This window comes from Pelodiscus sinensis, chromosome 16 (genome assembly GCF_052426305.1).
Source record: "Pelodiscus sinensis isolate ZL-2025 chromosome 16, ASM5242630v1, whole genome shotgun sequence".
NCBI lineage: Eukaryota > Metazoa > Chordata > Testudines > Trionychidae > Pelodiscus > Pelodiscus sinensis.
In genome coordinates this window covers 40,493,285-40,515,685 of record NC_143067.1, presented here as the reverse complement: position 1 = coordinate 40,515,685, position 22,401 = coordinate 40,493,285, and the positions used below count along the sequence as shown (strand labels likewise).

General features: G+C 53.9%; 1 protein-coding gene and 1 non-coding gene across 3 annotated transcripts in view; one reads left to right on the top strand and one right to left on the bottom strand.

Annotated features, from left to right (window-relative positions):
- Positions 1-22,401, top strand: part of PFDN1 (prefoldin subunit 1) — a 66,405-nt gene that overhangs the window by 35,181 nt on the left and 8,823 nt on the right. Inside the window, exon 4 of one of the 2 annotated variants that reach the window (XM_075900095.2) lies at positions 8,192-8,463. The exons of the other annotated variant lie outside the window; for it this stretch is intronic. Coding sequence (XP_075756210.1) covers positions 8,192-8,275 — 84 coding nt within the window. The 3' untranslated portion in view covers positions 8,276-8,463. Of the gene's footprint in view, positions 1-8,191; positions 8,464-22,401 lie in introns of those variants that run through there. 2 annotated transcript variants of the gene reach the window in all.
- The window catches only part of LOC102453535 (uncharacterized), a 32,129-nt gene continuing 22,510 nt past the window's right edge, over positions 12,783-22,401 (bottom strand). The window contains exon 2 of the transcript XR_012896276.2: positions 12,783-13,250. This is a non-coding gene — a transcript (uncharacterized LOC102453535). The remainder of the gene's footprint in view (positions 13,251-22,401) is intronic.

Below are 22,401 nucleotides of genomic sequence, written 5' to 3'. Positions count from 1 at the left end.
AAATAATCACCGTTTCATTTAAATTAAAATGGCTGCCGTGCTGGGCCGATCAACTGTTTGGCGGCACAGTGCTGTAGTCTGGACGCTCCGCAGTCGACATCCAAGGCATTTGTTGACCTCCCCGTTATGCCTCATGGGATGAGGTTTACCAGGGAGGTCGACAAATGCCTTTGATGTCAACCGCGAAGTGTTCAGACTACAGCACTGTGCCGCCAAACAGCTGATCAGCACAGCGCGGCAGCCATTTTAATTGAAATGAATTTAATTGATTATTTAAATTGCCATGTAGTCTAGACATGCCCTCAGTGGTTATGTAGGTAATGTCCTAGCCAGCCCATATCACGATTGAGTCCATTAGCGTGTGAATTGAATTTGTGGATGAACTGTGATTCCAGTCCTTCCCTATGTATCTGGCTTGTGGAGCAAGCTGCCAGCTTGCTTCAGACCCATCATTTAGGGTTTGTAGGAACAAGGGTTTTCAAAGCCTAAAATTAGGCAGAATGTTTCTAGGACTGACTTGAATTTCTATGAAGAGCTTTTTGTTTTGATTTAAATGTTCCCTTGCAATATTTGCAGCCCACGTGTTGAAACACTGGACTAGAGCATGAGAATCAGAGGTTGAAACTGGCTACTCATCTAATCGGAGAGCAGCACAATGCAAACATCAAAACTGGTGAAAAATGAATGATAAGCAATTTGATAAGACCGTGTCTTTAAATCCGATGTGTAATCCAGAGTTCTGCCTCTCACTGCCCAGCTCATCACTAAGAGGAGATGGGTAATATGGGCTTTTTAATGGAAAAAAGAATATATGCCACACAGGTTGGGTGCCCAGAGGCAGAAGCCCAGTGGACACATCGGTAGTACATCCTCTCCTGAGGACAGAGTTTGGGATTCTCCATAGATAGGCAAAAATCCAGCCAAAAACCATCCTGGTTTCTCTCCATGTAGGGACAGTATCTAAGACACAAGCCTGCAGGAAATCTGTTTCTTGAGTCTTCTAAAACTAGTCTGTGAGCTCTGAGTCATAGCGTTTCCCCTCCCAGTGGAATACCTGAATGCTACCTCTTTCACCTGTTAGGAATGTATGGCTTTGTGGCAGGCAGCATACCTGATTCCGAATGACACCAGTTTAATTATTCTTGCTAAGATGGTGTCATCAAACTTACGGGAGGAATGTGCAACTGAACTCCATTTACCTGAACCTCGCAGGAAACGTTCCTGGATTGCCAAGAGAGAGAGTCTGTGCTAATTGCGGCTCTTTTCCTCTCAGGGCGTATCGGCTGCAGCAGCCTCTGCATTAAATAGAGTACAGTGCCCTCGGCTGCTGAGGAACAAGCCAGGGTAGTTAGATCACAAAACAAGGTGGCAGCATGCTACCAGAAGGGGGTATAAAACACAGGGTCACCTCTTAAGAGTAGACCCAGGTGCAATGGTAGGTATTTAAAACAGCCTTCTGGTTGTACTGCTGACAAGGCAAAGCAGCGCCAGAGCGAGGAAGAGTCTGTCCATTTGTGGTCTGTCTGCTTTAGAAGGGAAGCCAGCTCTTGAGGCCAGAGAGGTTAACATGAGCTCTTTGTATGACAAGGATGCATGAACAGCCAGTGCTATTTTTGGCTGCACCTCTGATCACGTAGGAGGTACCAGTTCTCCTCGACAGCCCTAGTGAAATCCCACCAGGGCTGTGACAGGCAGTCAAAGAATGAGGGGAAAAGCTAAGAGAAGTAACGTAGAACAAGGCCTGGAGGGTATGGTTGAGGAGGAGCAACGAAAGGGCAAAATGGATTGTTACCTTGTTTAACCTGAGCAGCAAGTCAGAATGTAGGGCCCTGCTGCCAACTCCCTTGTTTCCCTTCTGTTACTGTTGGGAGGAGAATTTGACATGGGAGTCAGGTATTTGATGCACTTTTGTTAATTCACAAGGAATGTACAAAGTCCTGCTTCCCCAAACACAGGAGCCTGTTCCCTTGCTCCTGCCCCGTAGTTTCAGCCATCACTTTTACTAGGCTTCTCCGAGGGCTAGACACCCGGCTTCCAGGTGGTGTCCACTTGGCTTTCTTTCCTGCTTTGTCAGTGTGTCCCTGTCGTGCCTCTCTCCTTGTTGTGCTGTCCCATGCCTGCACACCTTTATTCCCAAAAAAACAGCCAGTGAAAATCTCCTGCGTGGTTGGAATTCCCGTGGGAATGTGGCTTGTCTTGGAGACTGCAGTGTTTTCTTACATTCAAACTGAAAGAAAGGTGTCTTCTCATTAATCAGTGTAAGGGTGTTAACTAGGGCTATCTTGCGATTAAAAAAATTTAATTGCATGATTAATCATGCTGTTAAACAATAATAGATTAACATATTTGTGGATGTTTTTTATATTTTCAAATATATTGAATTCAGTTACAACACAGAATACAAAGTGCACAGGGCTCACTTTATATTTATTTTGATTAGATACTTGCACTGTAAAAAACAAAATTACCAGTATTTTTCAATTCACCTAATACAAATTCTATAATAGTTATTTTATCATGACAGTTAAACTTAGAAATGTAGAATTATGTATAAAAACTGCATTAAAAAACAAAACAATGTAAAACTTTAGGGCCTACAAGTCTACTCAGTCCTACTTCTTGTTCTGCTGATTACTCAGACAAACAAGTTCGGTTACAATTTGCAGGAGATAATGCTTCCTGCTTCTTACTTACAATCTCACCTGGAAGTGAGAATAGGCATTTGCATGGCACTGTTGTAGTCTGCATCACAAGTTATTTCTTCAGTGCATCTGGAACATATTCATGTGAACTCCTTAGGGGACAATTGTATGTCTCCTGTTCTGTTTTGTCCGCATTCTGCCATATGTTTCGTGTTATAGCTGTCTTGGATGATGACCCAGCCCATGTTCATTTTTAAGATTACTTTCACTGCAGATTTGACAAAACACAAAGAAGAGACCAGTGTGAGATTTCTACAGCGCTCAGCCCATGTACTGAATCTGAAGTGAGGTCCAGTAGAGCGAGATAAGGTGTGGAGCGTACAAGTCTTAAAAGAGAACACTCCCATGCGGAGATTACAGAATGTCAGCAACCAAAAAAGAAAACCAGCCTTCTACTGGTGGTATCTGACTCAAATGATGAAAATGAACATGTGTCAGTATGATCAGCTTTGGATTGTTATCAAGTAGAATCAGTCATCAGCTAAAGCATGAAGGGGCATATGAATGTTTAGCATATCTGGCATGTAACTATCTTGTAATGCCAACTACGAAAGTGCCATGTGAACACCTGTTCTCACTTTCAGGGGATGCTGTAAATAAGCAGCAGGCAGGATTATTTCTTGTAAATACGAACAAACTTGTTTTTCTGAGCAATTGGCTGAACAACAAGTAGGACTGAGTGGACATGTAGGTGCTGAATTCTATATTTTGTTTTTGAGTGCAGTTATGTAAAAAAAATCTGTGTAAATTACACTTTCACAATAAAGTGATTGAATTACAGTACTTATGAGGTGAATTGAAAAAATACTGTTTCTTTTGTTTATCATTTTTATAGTGTAAATATTTGTAATATAAAGTGAATACTGCACTTTGTATTTTGCATTGTAATGGAAAACAATATGTTTGAAAATGCAGAAAAACTTCCAAAATGTTTAATAAATTTCAGTTGGAATTAACAGTGCAATTAATCATGATTAATGTTTTGTTAATCTCATGAATTAACTGCAATTCATTGACAGCTCTAGTTTTAACCCAGTATGCACCAGTATGTGGTAGGGAAATAAGAGAGTTGGCAAATGGGTTGACAAGTTCAATCCATAGATACCTTCCAGGTAGCAGTATAGATGGAGGAAGGCCCTGTAGCTACTCAGTCTCTGAAGGTGAAAGAGAGGGCATTGGCATCTTGGGGAATCTCCCACTGGTTGTAGCATGGTGAGAGTTCTAGTGTAGACAAGATGTTTCCACCATTTGGTCTAGACCTGCTCTAAATAGCACTGGTGATAGTGTCATGGTGGGAGATTCCCACACAGATGCTAGCGTAGGAGGTGGTCAGTGTTCCCTCTAATTTTTCCCATCCATGTGCAGAATGAATTTTTATGTGCACTGAGGCACGTGCAGATTGTGCATCATCAGTAGGAACATCTGCTGCTAGTGGTAGGTGCTCTGCTAATCAGCTGGGCGGCATTTGAATCTTTCCTGGGTGGTCACCCAAGCGCTCAGCTCACAGGGAAGGCAGGCGGTGGTGAAGGAGCCGGTGGGGTGAATGTGGAGCACTTTAGATAAGATCGGTGAGTGGTGCAGTGAGCAATACTGGCAAATGCAGCCTTTCAGGTTTGCTCCTCACAGTCCCCTCTTCTGGCCCCGCTCTGACTCAGCGAGGTGGTTTTTAATCAAACATGAAATATGCCCTATGCCCAAAGATTTAGAACTACAGATCTCATTAAATAATTTCCTTGTGCATTCAGCTGCTGTCAAGGCAGCCGTCTGCTTCCGTTCCTCAGCTGGGCAATAATTAACAGGCTACTCCACATGCCAGAGGGGTGTAATAGCAGGTCACTCCTCCATATTCGGATGTCCTGTAAATATCAGTGAAAGGCAAGTGCCATAAAAACAAACTCCCTTCTGAAAGTGCTGAAAACCGTTTCCTTGCAAACGAAGCCCGGGAGGCGCTGGGATCCACATGCCCAGGAATCCCTTGTAACTTGGAGCACTGGATGACTCGTTTGTGGGACACAGGATAGAAGCTTTTTTCCGGGATTGCTGAGTGTTGCAGTTCAGACACTACCCGCTGTAGCCTGCGCTGACCCACTTCACTAAACCGACAAAGCTCTATCTTGGGAGCAGAGCCCGACTGATAAGTCCTTACTTAGCTAAATGAGGAGTCATTTGCACTCACTGGCTGGGGCAGGGGAGAGCCTTTCTGTTCCAGACATAGATATCAGCTGGCCACCCAATCTCTTCATGCTACATAACCCTTTATTGTCCCTCCCTCCCCCTTGCAACTCAGCAGCTGAGCCTGGTCTACACTTAAAATGATCTTGGGCCTAGTTTATCGGGCCTAGGCCCCAGGATGGAGGCTGTTAGAGCAACAGGATAATTCTGTCGACCTTGCTCTTGCTGCAGGGGGAGGGGCTGGAAAAGCCCTTCCATCGATTTAGGAAGCACCGATCTCCGCGGTGGCGCCTTTGATAACGGGCACATCGTCGCAGGAGGGCAGTCGAGTTTCTGATAATGCAAATTCACTTATTTGATTGGACCTCATTAATAGCAGTGTGTCTCTGTACACTCAACACTCATTTTCAAACTGATCTGATCAGGCAAATGGTTTTTCGGCTCAGCTGCATAATGCTCTGCTGCTGTCCCCAGAAGAGAGGACCAGAGAGTTGCACCAAGTTCCTCTTTAGGCCCCAGGAATGGGAGAATGAGGCGGGTTTACACAGTTCCTGATACTGCTCCTGTGATGACCTCGCCAGTCTGAGGCGAAAGGACACCTCTTTCCCTTCCACAGAGCTTGGCCCTTAGAACGTAACGAGCCTGCCACGGCCTGGTTCTTCGGGCTGCGCCTCAGTGGAGGTAGCGGGAACGTTACCCTCGTTTGGCTGGGCTTTTAGTGCGTCGCTTCTTCCCCTGCCGGTGAGCCCATTCCATGGGGGGGAGGAGCGACCCGTGTCCTCGAGAGCACATTGCAGCGCTCTCTTTGGACTCGCTTGGCTCCTTCTTTCCCCAGCCTCCTCCATCTCCCTTTCCAGGGGCACAAGCCTCCACTTTGCTGAGTCCTAGGTCTCCATTGCTGGCATTGTCCATTGTGATCGCAGTGTCGCCCTCTCTGAGAGCACAGGCCTCCTGGAGAGGACTGACTAGTGCTAAGCCATCCTTGTGTTGGAGAGACACCAAGGCCCCTCAGCACTGACTAGGGACGCGGAGCAGCCCCTCCGAGGTATGGGACTGGATCCTGCAAGCCACGTGACGGGTGGGAGCACAGCGAAGGTGTGTTCAGCCATCTCACCTGTGCTGTGCTCACCTGAATCTAGAGCTCCTAAGACCCGAGAATTGATCTGATCTGGCTCTTTGGTGTTCAGCTCCACCTCGTGTGTTCACCAGCAGGGCAGCCCCACTGCGGGGGAGGAGAGGCCCTGAGCGGGGAGCGTAGAAACGTGCCTTCTCATCAGCACCCAAGTGTGCATGCTTCAGCGATGGCAGCAGGGTCAGCGCCCCTTGCGCTTTTACTCAGCGGAAGCAAGACCTAAAGGGGGGTTGGGTTCCTTCTCAAGGGCAGGTTTGAATCCCACGAACAGAAAGACAGCGGTGGCATTGCGATGAAGTGGGTGTTTAATGACAGCGATAGAAATGACCCCCCCCTCCCATTTCCTCACTTGGCATCTGTTGAGGGCAGGTTTCAAGCATGAAATTTTCTCATAGAAATTTGCCTTGAGGACAAACAAATTGGGATTGCGTAAGCCACCAGCTAACACAACAGTTGATTAGCGAGTAACTTCCTCAGGGTGGATCGTGTGAGCTGAAGCCAGCCACATCCACCTTGGTTTGGCACCGGGGCGATGGGATGTGGAGTTCTGAGCACAGCTCTGACACACACTGTGTGTCTGCCCGTGGGCTGCTCACATCGCCCTTCCCCTACTGCTTCCACGTTGGTACAAGCACCTCGCTTCCGGAGCAGGGGCTGCACACGTGCTAAGGATTAGTGCAGCTAATGCCTGGGCTCTCCGCAGTGGTGGTGGGTGGAGGGAAACCCAGAGGCTCCGGGTGTCATGGCTGGAATAGACTTAGAGGACTGGGCACTGGTTCTCTGTCTTGCTGCGGCTAACACCTGTCCTTCGCGGGTTGCAGACTTGTACTTGGTTGAACTCAGGCGGCAGCGGCTGTTGGCTGGGAGAGCTGCACACAAGGGCTACGTCTACACTGGCCCCTTTTTCGAAAGGAGGATCTCTTATTCCTACTTTGAAGTAGGAATAGGGCTTTATTCCAGAGGATCGGGCCAGTCTAGACGCTTTTTTCCGGCTTTTCCCCAAGCCGGAAAAAAGCGGCGGACATTTTTATTTAAATCCCGCGGGGGATATTTAAATCCCCCGCGGATTTCCCTATTCCGAAGTTTAAAATTAGCATGCCCCTTTCGGAAAAGGGGCCAGTGTAGATGTAGCCAAGGTGTGTAGGCAGGGCTGTGTCACGGCACCACATTCTAATGTCTTTTCCTGCTGCTTTGAGCTCCCAGTCCCCCCGGTCTTGGCAGTGCCTGACAGGAGACTGTCTGGTCTGGAGCTTTACCCTGGAATTTCCTGCCTTTTGGCAGCTTTTCCCAGCCTCTGAGCGCGCGCCCCGTGTTTCCTTTGGGGGGTGCCCCTCAGCGTGTCAGACTGGAGGAGGCTGACAGCCGTAGGGAACGTTGGACTCGCATGTCCTGTGTTGGACTGACCCGGTGCTAAGGCTTCCCTCAGCCGTGCTCAAGCTTAGGGCTCTGGTGTCCATGCTAAAGCAGGCTAGTTCCTGGCTCTGCGCCAAGTCACGTCAATAACCATATTCCACAGTCCTTAATCCCCGCCCTCCAAAATGTGGAAAAAGTGCACCAATCTGTGAAAACGTGACTAGGTCAGAAGAGGGTTTTATAGATAATCCAGTGTTATCCGAGTGGGAATAGATTATTTTTTGGGCCTTGGGGGGGTTTCTGCCAGGTGAGTCTATAACTGAATACACAGAAGTACTTTGGAAAGGAATACAGAAGTACTTTTTCTTTTCCTTTCCTTTGTTTCATGCTCAGGATGTGAGGTTTATGAATGTCTGACAAACTGCAGTCAAGTTAAACAATCTCCTCTCAGTCCTTTGTTCCTGATGTAATGACAGTTATAAATGCGAGGTTTGTAAAGGGATGAAACGCACGCTAGCCACGTAAAGGTGCGGTGCCAAAATATGAGTAAGGAAGGCTCTTTGAGTAGTTCTACTCTTCAATCCGTCTGTGTTGGGACCTTTTTCACTAACTGTCACTTGAGTCCTGCATAGAGCCCAAATGATCCCCTCCCCCTCCCCGTCCCCCTCTCATGTCCGCATCGTGTGTCTGGTGAGGAGTGTTGATTCCATGGGGGAGGATTCACTCCCAGCACTAAACTTACCACGGGAAGTGGTTCAGCTCCTGCTCCAACCCAGCGCGTGGTGCCCGGGGGATTCGGCTGTTGAGTCTGTTCTGATTTTCTACTTTGCAGCAGAGGAAATCGTACCTGGAGCGGAGTGTAAAAGACGCTGAAGATAACATCCGAGAAATGTTGATGGCCCGAAGAGCACAGTAGGGGCTCGGCTCCCCCGGAGCCTCAGCTGAGTCGGTCCATTTCACCGGTGCCTGTCCGGATTAGCGAGAACCGGGATGGTTTTGAGAAGTGATGTTTGCTGCCACCTTCTGGTGGGAGGAGTTTGTGGGTGAATGCATTGGATGTCTGCATGTGGATGTTGTAATAAACGCTCCTTCCTGTGTTACTCAGCTCCTGCTCTCAGCAGGCTAGCTTGGCTTTTATGCAAGCTGCCTTGTTCATTGTTGGCTCTTCAGTGCAGGAACCCACTTGCTACTTCAGGCATTGGCCTTATTGCTCCGACTGGCTCAGAGTTTAATAGTCCAGAGCCCTGTCAGGCCCAGTGTCCCTCAGCAGCTCCCGCTTGGATACTTAGGGCTGGATGTTTGGCACCACCCAGGGTACACCCAGCGTGCAGCGCTCACTGGAAAATCTGGCCCTGAGGCCTGAGCTCAGGTCTGGTGCAGCCAGTGGCTACTCCCAGGCCTCGCATGGAGTGATGTCAGTGGGACGTGGACACAGGCAGTGCACCAGGGGGAGGCCTGTCTGTGTCAAAGCGGGGGTGTAGCTGGAGGCTGGGGCATGAGCATCATGCTGTCTCCTAAAGAGCTGCAGGGCAACAAAGCACTCTGTGTTCCTTGCTAATGGTGCTTTGAAAACCGAAACAACTGGCAGCAACCAGTGGCTGCGTCAAGGGAGGAGATGCAGAGCCACACATGGGCCTGTGCAGCAGGGCCTGTCCCCTCCTAACTTGGGGAGGGGAAAAGGGGGTGGGGGGGGTGTGGCTTCTCAGTCGTTGGTACACTTCAATTTGGCTCTGGCCCTGGCTGCGTGAGATCACTTGCCCCTTTCCCTTGTGGGTGTAGCTGTTAGCAAAAGGGTCTACGCCCGGCTGGCCGAGAGTTGCTTTGCTGGGGTAGCTGGTCAGAGTCTAGTCGTGCCTAAGGGCTCCAGTTATCTTGGCCAGTGGAGTCAAGGATGGTCCTGTCCCCAGAGAGCTTCCAGACCACCCTGGCCGCCAGGGCTGCGGAGGCTGGCGCAGCGCGGCATGCCAGGGCGGGCCATGCCAGCGGGTCAGCGCTCACCTGCACGTCTGAGCTGAGCCACAGGGCCCGGCTCTCTGGACTTCTAGCCACTAGCTGCACTAGAGTGCGGGGCTGGTGCCCCCTTGTGGATAACGTGTGTAAGGATGCACCCCACTCTGCCAAAGCAAAACCCTGGGGCTGTGTTACTCCAGGGCGCTGCTTCCATGGCTGCAGTCCCCGGCTCTGCTCCCCCTGCGTGGCCTGCCTGGCCCCGGGCCTGTCACGCCTGAGAGACGCGAGGGCGGGGCACGGGGATGGGAGTTCCTGTGGGTTCCATTCCCTGCTCCTCCTGGCTCCTGTCTCGCCTCACCTGGCAGTGCCCGGCGGGCGGGCGGGGCAGGTTAAGGTGCTGGATATGCTGGTGCCTCCTCCCAGGAGCGGCTGACACACGACAGCCCCTTGGGTGGGCCCTGGAGCTATAACCGGAAAGCTACCGAGCCGCGGCGAAGGGACCCCTAGGCCAGTGGGGCAGGATGGGAGCAGAGCTAAGGGCGTTGTCCGGGGTGCGCCGGCCCTTGCTCGGCAGCGGTGCCCAGCGGCCCAGGGCTGGGGGGAGCCAGGCGATTGCTAACTCGCCTCGTGCCTTGGCAGTGTCCGGTCTGACCACGCAGGCTCCCGCACACTAACCCGGCCCCACGGGGGTCCCGCCCCGGGCAGAGGGGCGGGAGTCGCTGCTCGACCAGTGGCGCGGCGGGCCCGGCTGGCAGCTGGGCACTAAGGAGCCTGAGCTGCCGGGTTGTGGCTTGAGAGCTGGAGGGAGGCACGAGCGTGCGCGGCCCCAGCTGGCGCTGCTACTGCCGGGGGGGGCCCAATGGCCTGGGTCGGTCGGGCGCTGGCCGGGCCCCTCGCGCCCAAAGGCCGGCACCAGCCGCGAGGCCACGGGAGGCGTCTCCTCCCCCCCCCCCCCCCCCCGGGGAGCAGAGCGGGCCCTGGGGCGTGGGGGGGGTGACTGGCTGTTTGCAGGGCCGGGCCCAGTGAGCTGGGGGGAGGGGCTGTGGCTCGAGGCGGGACCCAGCGCGCGCCCCCCCCCCCCCCGCCCACGCGTGGCGGCAGCAGCGGCGGGTGCTCGCGCTGGGCTCCCGCAGCCACCGGCCCCCCCGCTGCTCCAGCCCGGGCTGCCCCCCCCCCCCCCCCCCCCCGGGGGCGGTGCCAGGGGGCTGCCAGCCCCGAGCCCCGGTTCGTCCTGCTGGGCCCCTATTGGCCGGCTCGGCAGAGCAGCCGCGCCTGATTGGCCCGCGGGGATGAATCGCGCAGGCTCGGCGGGGGCGGGGCAATGCCGGCAGGCCCCGCCCCCGGCTGCAGCCTGCGGACCCTGCGGACCCTGCGGGAGCCGGGCCCGGCTTTCCCGGGTCGCCCCCTCCCGCCGCGGCCCCGGGCCCGTGTCCGCCCGTGTCCGCCGGGGGGGGGGCTGCCCACGCGGGTCGGGGGGGGCTATAAATAGACCCCCCCCCCCGCCCACATGCCTCGCGCTGCAGGCTGGACCCAGCGCGCCCGCAGCCGGGGGCCTGGCCGGTAAACGCGGGCGGCAGGAAGCGAAGGCAGCTTCGCACCCCTCGGAGCGGGGCCCGGGCCTGGCTTCGGGGCCTTTCAGCGCCGCCTCTGGCCCCGTCGCTTGTGCTCGGACCGCGTCTGTGCTGGGGAGTTTCCTTTGGGCTGCCCGGGAGCAGAACTGAACCGCCAGGCACGGCCCCCGGCTGGGGCAGGTCGGCTCCCCGGGTCCCGCTAACCCGGCCCGACCCTGCCCGGCCGGGGAACGATTAACAGTCTTGTCGGGGACATTGGCTCAAGGTGCGAATCGGGGCCAAGTGCAGCCTCCCCAGGGGAGGTTACAGGCTTTCATCGCTACTCAGACCCAGAGCAGCAAGGAGTCCGGTGGGCCAGGTGGAGATGACCTGTTCTCCAAGCATCAGGTGACAGCTTCTTTAAACAGGCCTCGTCTGTATTGTGGGAGTACCCAGCCCTGCTCTGGAACCCGCTGCGCTAGGCCCCCAGCCAACGTGGCAGGAAGGGTCTGTCTGCCCTACGCTACGCTACACCCGCAGGCTCAGTCTAGGGGCACCAGGTGGAGATATTCAGGGAGCCTGAGCTCTGAGATCCTTCCACCTCACGAGGTCCTAGATTCCTGACCCCCCCCACCCCCCTTCTGACCATCACCCTGCAATTAGAGGCTCTTTAGCTCCCAAGGCTCAGGCTGAGCCAGCCGTGGGTTTCTACAGCCTCCTGAGCTGCAAGGAGTGGATAGGGACAGGCCCGCGAGAGGCAGCAGCAGGGAAGCCATGCCCAGGGGGCTGACACAGGAGGGTTCAAAGCACCGATCTGTTCCCTCTACAAGTCTCTGCCACTTCACCCTCACCAGTCAGTTTCTAGTAAGGATGTTGCCGCACAAAGTCTTCAGGAATTTGACTCAATTCCACTTACAAGGAGCGGAGGACACAGGGCAGCGAACCAGGGGTCTGTGAGCGGCTGCTGCATCCGTAGGCGCTGCTCTTGGGGCTGGTGATTTAATTCCATGCAGGGGGAACAGGGCAGCTGGGCGAACAGTCGCTGGGTGAATTCAGTGCTGGGGGAAGGACACGGGGGAGAATTCCCCAGGGCAGATCTAGCAGCATGCTTGTGGCTCTCAAGCCTCCCCCAGGCCGGGTGACATGGGGGCTACATCCATACTGCACTCACTTGTGCAAGAAAATATGCAAATGAGGCAAAGTGGTAAATATGGCTACTCCTCGTTTGCATACATAATGAGCCACCATTTTGCACAAGGGGCTTCTGTGCAAAAAGCCATCTACACAGCTCCTTTTTTGGACAAAACCCCCCTCTTGTGCAAGAGCCGTTCTGCCTGGAAAAAGCAGTAGAACAGCTCTTGCGCAAAAGCCCCTTGCACAAAATAGCAGCTCATTAAGTATGAAATTAGGCACAGCAATATTCACCGCTTCCCTCATTTGCATATTTTCTGATGCAAGAGAGCGCAGTATAGACAGCTTGCGTGGATTTCGGCTGTCTCCAGGGCCCATCCAGCAGTGGGAGATGCCTCCATCCCAGCCTCCCGCAAAGAGGCCCGACGGGAACGGAATCTGTATGGTGTCGTATCAGGCAGCTTCACAGCATCTCCCAGCTCCCTCTCCGCGCCTCCCCCTCCCCAGCTTTGCTGGGACCAGCGGCCAGGAGTCTTCCAAGCGGCCGCGGAAGCGCTGAGCCGTCCTACGTACACAACAGCCATGCTGCTGCCGGGAGTGGGCGCGGTGCCGCGGTAATTGTGTCTCTGCGGATCTCACGCCCTAGAACTCGGCTCCGCCACGAGGGAGACAATTACTAGTTCCTGCAGCAGGCGCTCCTGGGAGCTTAGCCATGGTGGATTCCCAGAGCAGGCGCTAGGGGTCCTGGGGAACAAAAAGAAAACAGGCCACGTACCTGACACACACCCCAGCTGTATCTGACAAATTTATTGAACCAGAAGTGGGAGCTAGCAAAGGAAAATCAGTCATTGGCTTGAATTATTGCATATTTCTCCATGACCAGGAAAGGTGAAACGGAAAAGGATACACACACCGGGGTAAGAAGGGAGCCTTCGGCCAAAAGTATCATTCAGCACATTCTTTAAAATAGAATACAAATGGGAGAGACGTGACAAGGGACTCCCTCCCCTACGGCGAGGGGCGCGACCCCCGCGAGGGGCTGGCGGCTGTGCAAAGCGGCTCATTGATTACATGGTGAGGGGCGGCAGCGCGAGAGGACAGAGAACGCAGGGCGCCCTGAGGGAGGTGCTGGCAGCGGGGCCTTCCCCGGAGCTCAGGTCAGCATGTCCCAAAGGCAGCAGCAGCACAGAGCGGTCCAGCACGCCGTCAGGCAGGTACTCTCCCCCGTGTTGTCCCTTCGCCGCTCCTCCACCACGTACACTGCGGGGAAAAGGAGGAGGGTCAGAAGGGCTGAGTGCGGGCTGGGCAGCAGATCGCCTGGCCAAGGGCCGAGATCTCGGCCAGACCCGCCAGTTAGCTCTGGCCTCCGTCACGCGGGCGGGCACAGCAGGGGCAGGCTCTGACGCGAAGCCCTCCGCACACCCAACCCCCCGCCCCGGGGAGACGCTTGGCAGGGCCGCATCCGCGAGGGCGGGGCTCGTTACGGGGCTCCCCGTCGCACCGTGAGGGTCAGAGTGCGGCACCTGCGGGAGGAACGTGGAGACTTGCTCCTTCACACCAAGCCGGCATCTCTCGGGCAGCCTGGTGGTGAGCGACTCGCCGCAGCAGCATCCGGACCAGAACCTGGCCTCCATCCTCCTCCCAAGGCCCCTCGGCCCAGCCCCACTGGCCCCGGAGCAGCACTGCGCCCCAGCCACACAGACTCAGCTTCCTCGAGCCCCTTTACCAACATCCCGGCTCTGAAGCCAAGGGGCAGCAGGCGCCGACCAGCCAGGGCCGGTCTCTCGTTACACTAATTGAGCAAGAAAACTGGCTTAGCAGGAATGCAGCAGGACTCTGCTTTGCCCAGCCAGGTGGAGAGTTGAGTAAACATCACTGCTGTTTAGCCACACACAGGGACTGCTACATCGGCTGCTCTGTGTGGGGAAAACACAGACCCCACCCTCCCAGGCCGCAGCTTTCACATGGAGCTCACGGGGCAGGGCCACGTGCAGGGCACGCTGCTCGCCAGCTAGCTCGGCACGGCCATTTGGCCCGTGCCACACGCAGCGTGTCCCGGCTGAACGGTGCCTTGGGAGATGAGCTTTTACTGATGCTCCGATTCCAGCCCAATTCTAATGCGGCCGCAGGCGCCTGATCCTGGCTCCCCCGGTGCCGAGAGCAGGGTGTGGATGGAGCCGCCCTCGCGGGGGGCTGTGCTGCTGGCACTCGACTGGCGGAGCCTGCCCTCCGCCTCCAGCCGGGACCACCTAATGGGCTGAGCCCCACTGAGAACAGGGGCCAGTGTCTCGCAAGCGCCCGGGGGGCCAGTTCAAAACTCCCCCCCCCCGCTGCGGGTTAGGGTGCACAGGACAGGAAACGGGGGAGGGGCTCTTCCTGCGGGGAGGGAAGAGCGTAAGAACTCCCTCGGCTTAGCGCCAGTCCTCGCGGGACGGCCCCCGCCTGCTGCTAGCCGCAGGGCCCGGAGCTGGAACCCAGAGCCAGAGGCTAGCGGGAGCCGGTCTCACAGGGCAGGGCAGCAGCAGTGCAGAGACACCCCCCTGCGTGGGCCGGCTCACCCATGCTCCGCGCCCTCTGGCCAGCTGTCGCCCCCACAAACGGCGGGGAGCGAGGCAGACGCGCTGCCTGGCTAGCCTGTGCGGGAGGAAACAGCCCAGGGTCGGTATCCGCGCGTCAGCGCAGAGGGGCACGGGTTAAAAACAGCTGCTGGTCTCCACAATGCCATCCACGGAGGGGAGCGCTGCCGTGGGAGCAGGCCACGGGCTTGGCTTAGGGCACTGCTTCCCAATCTTTTTCATACTGGGGACCAGTAAACCCATTCACAAGCTTTTGGAGGACTGGTAACATTTATTTGCATATTCATTAAGCAAATGATGAATATGCAAATAATTTGTGTCGCTGGCCCTATCTGTCCAGTGGGTTGTTCCACCCCCCTCCTGGCCGCCTTATTGGCCGGCGCCAGCTCCCCGGCTGCATCTGGCGTTCTGCAGCGGTGCGCACGGCGCCCGGCCTTCTCCCTGGGTCCTCGCGCCCGCTGGATCTAGCCCCGCCGCCCAGGAGCACACCCGGCAGAGGGCTCTCTCCCAAGAGGGCCAAGTGATCAGCACACGTTGCCAACTAAATGGTGAACTATTTCGCTGGACGGAGTCCCATCCAACTCTCCGCAGCCGGTCAGAAACCCTACACCCCGCCCAGCCCCAGAAATAGCCCGCTCCCCTTGGTGCGCGTGTAACGTTACCCCGGCCAGTGGAACGGGCCTGCCCGTCACATGCTTTCAGTGCAACCCAGCCAGGGGCCGCGCGGACCCTTCCCAAGGTGCTGCCCTGTCCCAGCTGCTCACACAGCACCGGAGCGATTGTGCCCAGAGGGGTTCACGTTTCCCCAGATTTTCACAGGCATTACCAGCAGGCGAGTTTCCCTCTGCACCGAGAACACACCAACCCCTGCACGGCTTCGCTTTCCCCGACCCCCGGGAGGCCAGGGCACCCCAAGAAAGCCCAATTGCTACCCGGGGATTGGGGTTGCTCCCTCTCTTTGTGGGAGCACATCCCCCCTGCTGCTTTTCGTTCTCCCCCTGCTTAGCAAACGTCAGTCTGAGCAGCACTTGTGAAGCGCTTCACAAGCAGGAGGGAGGATCGTCTTGCAGCAGGCACAGGACTGGCCATCAGAGAACCTTGGTTTGACTCCCAGTCCTGTGACAGAGTTTCCTAGGAGCCCTTGCCAAAGTCACAACCAGCGTGCCTCAGTTTCTCCATCGGTCAGATGGCGCTAATAATACCGACCCTCCCTGGATGGAGAGAAGTGCTTGGCTCCCACAACGGAGTTTACAGCAACACCCAAAGCTTCCCCCACACCGGACATTACAAAACCACCCTTAGATAAGCTGCAGCCTCTCTTAGGAAACCCAACTCTGAAGGGGAGAGCGAGCCAGGAGCGGACACCCGGTACGAGACAGTACGCAGCACAGCGCCGTGCGCACTGGACGCTGCACTTGGGCCTGAACAGAAGTCAGTCCACTGAAAGGTGTTACCCCTCCCCCACCTAACTTGAGGGGTAGCCGGGTCCGTCTATCTGCAAACAGCTGTGCCTCTAGGCCCACGTACTGGCCCATCTCCCTCCCTAGGCCTGCTCAAGGGAGAGGGAGACAACAGAGACCCAGGCTGGTGCTACAGAAAGGCAGGGCTGTGAGACCATTCAGGAAGCAGCGGCGAATAGATGAAGACCAGAACAACTGTCTGTTATTGCCAAGGGGAAGTGGCCTACGGAGCCTGAAGAATCGGTGTTTGTCTCTGCTACACTGGTACCAAGCTCTGAGGGTTCATTCCCCGCCCCGGGAAGCACAGAGAAAGCAACGGCCCCGGCTGCTGACCCACGGAGACACAGCCGGGCGCTGGCTGCACCCCTTGTGTGGCAGCCTGTTAAATGACCACGAGTTTCCCTGCAAAGTCCACTGGAGGGGGCTTTGCTTGCAAGTGAACGGTGATGTCAGGCGCGGCGGGTCATGCGGCGAGCAGAACTGGAGACCCCCCAGAGCACCGTGCGCCACATATTACCGTGGGACCGGCGCATGCAGGACAGATCACGCTGGCCTAGTCATTCCCTTGCTGAAATACCAGCCCCGGAGGTTCGTCTCCTGTGGCGCGCCGGGGAAGGGGGTGCGTGGATGGTAGAACCATCCCTTAGTGCACTGGGTAAGCGGCTCCCTGACGCCCATGTCACCCCCGGGTGGCAGCTCAGAACGAGGCATGTGACTGTTTAACCCTGATCCAACTGACATTTTTAAGCCTAACATATGTTGGTTTCAAACACTGGGAAGCTGAAACCCTAAGGCGCCGAGACGCTCTCTTCCATTGGACCTTCCTCTGCAAAGCTGATGGAAAATAAAGCAGAACTGAACCGGAGACTACTGGGATTCAAAGAAACAAAACACAAATATCACAGGGTCATTTTTCAGGAGCCCCTAGCCTTAGCATGGGAAGCACTAGTCAGAGAGGCCTGGGAAGGGGATCTTGGAAAGGTATCCAGGTCTGATCAGTCCCGGGGAACCTGCACGGATTCTCGTACAAATACATTCTAGATGCCGTTCCGAAAGGCCAGCGCCTCCTTTGCTTACTCTCAGAGGCTCAGGTTCGTGGACTGACTCAGCAACCAGAGACAATGGCCCGAACAGTGCAGCCAGGACAGCTGTCCTAGGTGGATGGTAGGTCAGCACTGTGGGGAAATCAATCCAAAAGGGTTGAATTCAGGATTATGGGATGCAACCCAGCTGCCACTGACTCCAAGGGAGCCGCATTGGGCCTAAGGCAGATGAGTGGTACAAGAACGGATTTTAAATATTGGGTTGTAAAGAGTTTCAATACGAAGATAAGCCAATTTTACGATAAGCTTCGCTCTGCAATTGACATCTGACATGCTGCCATTGTGAGCGTTTACGGCCTGGCTGTGTGTTAATCCTTAGAACACCACTTCTCCCTCTCTCAGGGGAGATGGCCCACACATGCTATGGGAAACTGAGTCCAAGGCGACAAAGCGAGGGACTATTTAACAGAGCTATTCCAGTGCACAGAGTAAACAGACTCAGAAGACAAAAATATGTTCTCTAATTTCTTCCCAGTACTAGTAACTTACGTCTAACTTTTGAATGGTAGGCAAAAATATTACAACAAAATGTGATCATAACTTAAAAGCATTCTTGAAAAAGTATCTATTCGTGAAGTTGTCAGATCATCTCCTATCAATTTATGGTCTCGATCCTTTATTAATTTAAAGCTTTGTAATTACTGTCAAACAAAGGAAAAAATACAGGAAAACTAATCATCGTAAATATTATAAGCACACTGATGACTGTCCATTACTGTCTCGGAACAGGGCATCAGTATTTTTCCTAACAAATAAAACAACAAACTCTTAAAGGAACCCATTAAATGTAGCGGGCAGGAATGCACATCCAATTCACCGTGTTTCTTGCAAATGACTGCTTGGGTGAAAACAGGTTGGTTAAGTACAAGTACAACCATAGAATCACGGAGCACTAGAACTGGAAGGGACCTTGAGAGGTCATTGAGTCCAGTCCCCTGCCCTCACGGCAGGACCCAGCACCATCTAGAGCATCCCAGGTGTCTGAAATGTTGTATTACCGAAGAGCCTTGACTAGCAGTACTGAAATGGGACTACTGTAAATGTGCCGAATCATTCATTGGGTGGAATCTCACTAACCAAATGTGCGTTATCCCAATCTGCACAAGAGTGGGAGATTTGTCAATAGATCCAGTAGGGCTGGTCAACATTCTTATGTGGAAACTTTGTCAGTTTACTTCAACATCCCCAGAGTCCCGGGATAGATCATGGCCAAGGACAAAACGACTTTCCTCCTCACAGAGGGACACCATAAAGCATGAGCGTGCGCCTGGCCCATGGAGGAGAACGGGAACATGAGCCACCAGAACGACAAATCCCAGTGAGCATTATGGCAGCATGTGAGAGTCGAAATAGCAGCTTTTCGCTGAATTGTCGTACGACAGCGTCTGCGGAGATAAAAACCTAACGTTTTCCACAAAAAAGACTTTTTCTGATCAACTGTAAGATCTAGTTTATTCTCCAAGTACTCAGCAGTAGGACAAAGTGGACCATGATTTTATATTATCTTGGTGTTCTTAATCGCATGAAGTACCAGTCAGTACAATCCAGCGCAAACAACAGTCAATATCGTATTGTTCTAAAAGCAAATACTACATCACCTTTTATTTAAAACGGCCTTTATCTTAAGCACACACATTTGGTTTCTGCTCGATTCATGTGTTGCTGATTAACTCCATGGAGAAATGGCTTTATGCACAGTATTCAGAACCTTTCCCCTGCTTCAGCGCTACAACTGGTGTTACGACACTAACATTAAAAATTGGGATGGGCTCAATCTTTGTAGTCGAATCCGAACGGATGACAGCCCACTAGCACACTCAGGCTGTGGACAGGCTGGCTATACTATACCTAATAAATGTCTTGGAAACAACAGCATGTAGCATTAGGGCACTGGTACTTATCTGTCCTCTGAAGGTAACTTACAGAAACTAAGGGCAGGTCTACACTATAGGGCAATGTCGGCCCAAGATACACAACTCCAGCTCCATGAATAGCAAAGCTGGAGTCGATGTACTGTAGGTCGAGGTATAGGAGAAACTCTCCCATTGACTTCCCTTATGCTCCTCGTTCCGGTGCAGTACCAGTGTCAACAAGCGAGTGATCGGCAGTTGATTTACTGGGTCTTTACTAGACGTGCTAAATCAACTCCCAAAGGATTGATCGCTGCACTGCAGATCTCCTGGTAAGTGTAAATCTGCCCTAATTAAATCCCCATGGAGCTCCCACAGATCAGTTCTAAGCCAGTGGGGCCAGGTCCTTCCTCAGACAGTTTGGCGGAGGCAGTTTAGCATATGTACCTATCAAGCAAGAAATAAAAATGCACCTTTAGCTGAGTAAATCGGTCATATTTTGATTAAGAGACATCGCAGGAATGTTCTATTACCTTGACTAGCAGTACTGAAATGTGACTACTGTAAATCTGCCTTGGACTCAATAGTGTGTGTATCTGCAGAGAACAGTTACAGGCAAGCGGTCCTCTCTGCACTACAAATATGCAGTCCCGGCGGGATTCCCAGCTGTGGGCGCTACGCTGGTTCCTGGCTATCTGAAAAGAAAGTATCGGAGACAACAGGATCTCGAGAAGACTATAGACAAGAGCAGAGAGGCCCAAACTCCTGGAGGTGGACTCAGAGCAGGCCACATCTCTTCTGGCAGGTCAGATTCCCACTTGGGTCACAACAACAGAGGGGAGATTGTTGTGATCTTACCCCAGGCTGGATTTCTTCTGGGAAGCAGTGACACAGCAGCTCTCACTGCCTGAGGGACACTGGCTTCCTGCCCTAGCACGAAGACAGGACTAGGGACCGGCATGAACAGACACCCCCTTCCTATGGCTGTCAACATCCCAGTAACTCCTGCGATTTCAGAGGGAGGCGGCATGACAAGCAGAGCAGACCACTCAGTATTTTTTCTTTTGCCTGCAGACTGGGAACGTGGAACAGCACCTCAGTCTCGCCAGCTGACGTTACAGCCTTCTCGCAGGCTCCAAAAAGGCTCCCAAGAGGCAAGGGGAGTTGACGTCCAGCTAAGAGAAAAAGGAAGAGGAACGGGGCTTGGCCAGAAAGATAATCTAATGAGGACTGCCCCTGGGACGAGTTCCCATACTGGTGGCGTTTTACAGAACCACAGCTAGGCACACACACAAACCGACTTCTCAGTTCAAGTTGAACTTTTACCCCGGGGAAAAGGGTCCCTCCCAGCGCTAGCTTTCTAGTCCCCAACAGCCCAGGCGTGGCAACAGAAAGGACAGAAACAACAAGGATACCGTGCAATGCAACATGGCGCTTCTCCCACACCCGAGACACAACGGGGAGCTGGAGCGCGAGACATGCACTAACAACCCGGCAAGAAGCCAAAATCTTCACAGTTTGCAGGATTGCTCTTAAGGAGGAAACGGTGTTTTGATAGCTCTGAGCTGCTTCTAGGGAAGTAGAAGGAAGTGAACCCCGGCATCACGGTTAATGGGAATACAAGGTTCGCATCCAACCGCTAGGTAAACTGTAGCATGGACCTCAACTCTCCCCTGACGCAGGTCAGACAGAGCCGCAAACAGACCCAGAACAGAGCTAGGCCCCGAGGCAGGTGAGGAGAACGAAGCATCGGTCTCCATCATGGCCAGAGTCCCCCAAGAGCGAGAGGCCAACACACCACAGGACCCTTCAGTGCAATCGGGAGAGACACGAATCCTAAAACACCGGGGGGGCATCACCCTGGGAGTGGGGATGGAGCAGAGAAGTGACCGACTCTCGTCATGGCCTTGCCCTGACTGGGAAAAGGTAGCGTTTGGGGCAGGCTTGGGTGTCTACTCCAGGGGCAGGCAATCGCTTTTAAAGGGAGGGGCCACTCCAACACCTGGGTAAGTGGCCAAAGGGCGCACCTTTTTGTGATACTAATGGAGGGGCTGCGGGGGCCGGGACAGCGCTGGGGTGGAGAAAGGAGCTCAGGTTAGGGGACCAGGGGCAGGAGGGGGTTGTGTCCTGTACCAAGGAACTGGGGTGTCAGAGGGGGCTTGGGTAGAGAGGATTCGGGTCTGAGGAAGCCATGTAGGAGGGAGTGCGGGGGCTGGGAGGGCCGGCGGTGCAGGAGGGAATGCAGAGGGTCTGGGTGGTTCCCTGGGTCAGGCAGGAGCGGTGCGGTGGGAGTGCCGTGGCAGTCCAGCCCAGAGGATCGTGGAGGGCTGGATCAGGCCACAGGCTGTATTTTGACAAAGACCACGAGGCTCTGGTGAGGCGGACACCGGCTGTCAGGTTCAGCTCTCTGCACTGAGTATCACTGATACGACGTGCTGGGGGAACTGGGAGATGTCAACTCCAAGTGAGGAAGGGACCAGCTCAGATTTGCTTCGGAAGGCAACAATCCACCCACACGTTACTTGGCTAGACCCCCCAGGAGGGTGCAGACATCAAGGCAGAGCAGGCCGGGTGGATGTACACTGACCTCATCTGAAGGAAAAGGGTGAGGAGGTGCCCCACCACTCAGCTCACACAACTGTGAAATGTGGATCTGCAATCACCCGCCTCACGGACCAGTGCAGTTACTATGACAACCTGGGCAATGCAAGGATTTGTGCATGCAAATGGCCAGTGAAACGCAGCGCCAGCTAATTTCACTCCCAAATACGCCATTCCCCACAGTCACTCCTGGCTTGTGAAGGAGAAGGGACCCATCTCCCACTACCTGTGCCAAGACTTGGAGCATGATTTCCCGAGACACTTCCGTGGCTTCAGGTCTCTCTTCCTATTCCAAACAGCTGATAAATACAAACGACCGTCTTACTTATGGGTTAGGGAAATGAACTGCAAGTCAGTAGCAGAGTCTTCCCCATTCATTGGGTCCCCTTCCGCTGCAGGCTTGTATCCTGGTGCAGAATGATACTTCCCTGTCTCACAGGAGCTGTAGGAAGCTCAGGTAACAAGTTTACCGAGGCCCTTGCATGGCACATGCTATTCAAGTTCAAAGTACGTCATTTCCGAATGCACGATTTCCCAGGCTTTCAGAAGAGCAGAACATCCAAACCTCCTGTTGATGTCAATAGCAGATGCGGGTGTTCAGCACCTCTGCAAGCAGCCTTCTAGCCACCCACATTAAACTTGGCTTTACATCCTACGGTAAAGCCAGGGGCTCAAACAGGAAGGCACCATCGCTAAGATGGAGAAAGTCAGCTCTCCCACTGGGGGGAACTGGAAATAGGAGCATTTCAAAAGTTGTTTTCAGAGAAACATTTAGTAAATCTGAATCTGTTTCGAACTGGCTGGGCTTATTTCTGAAATGC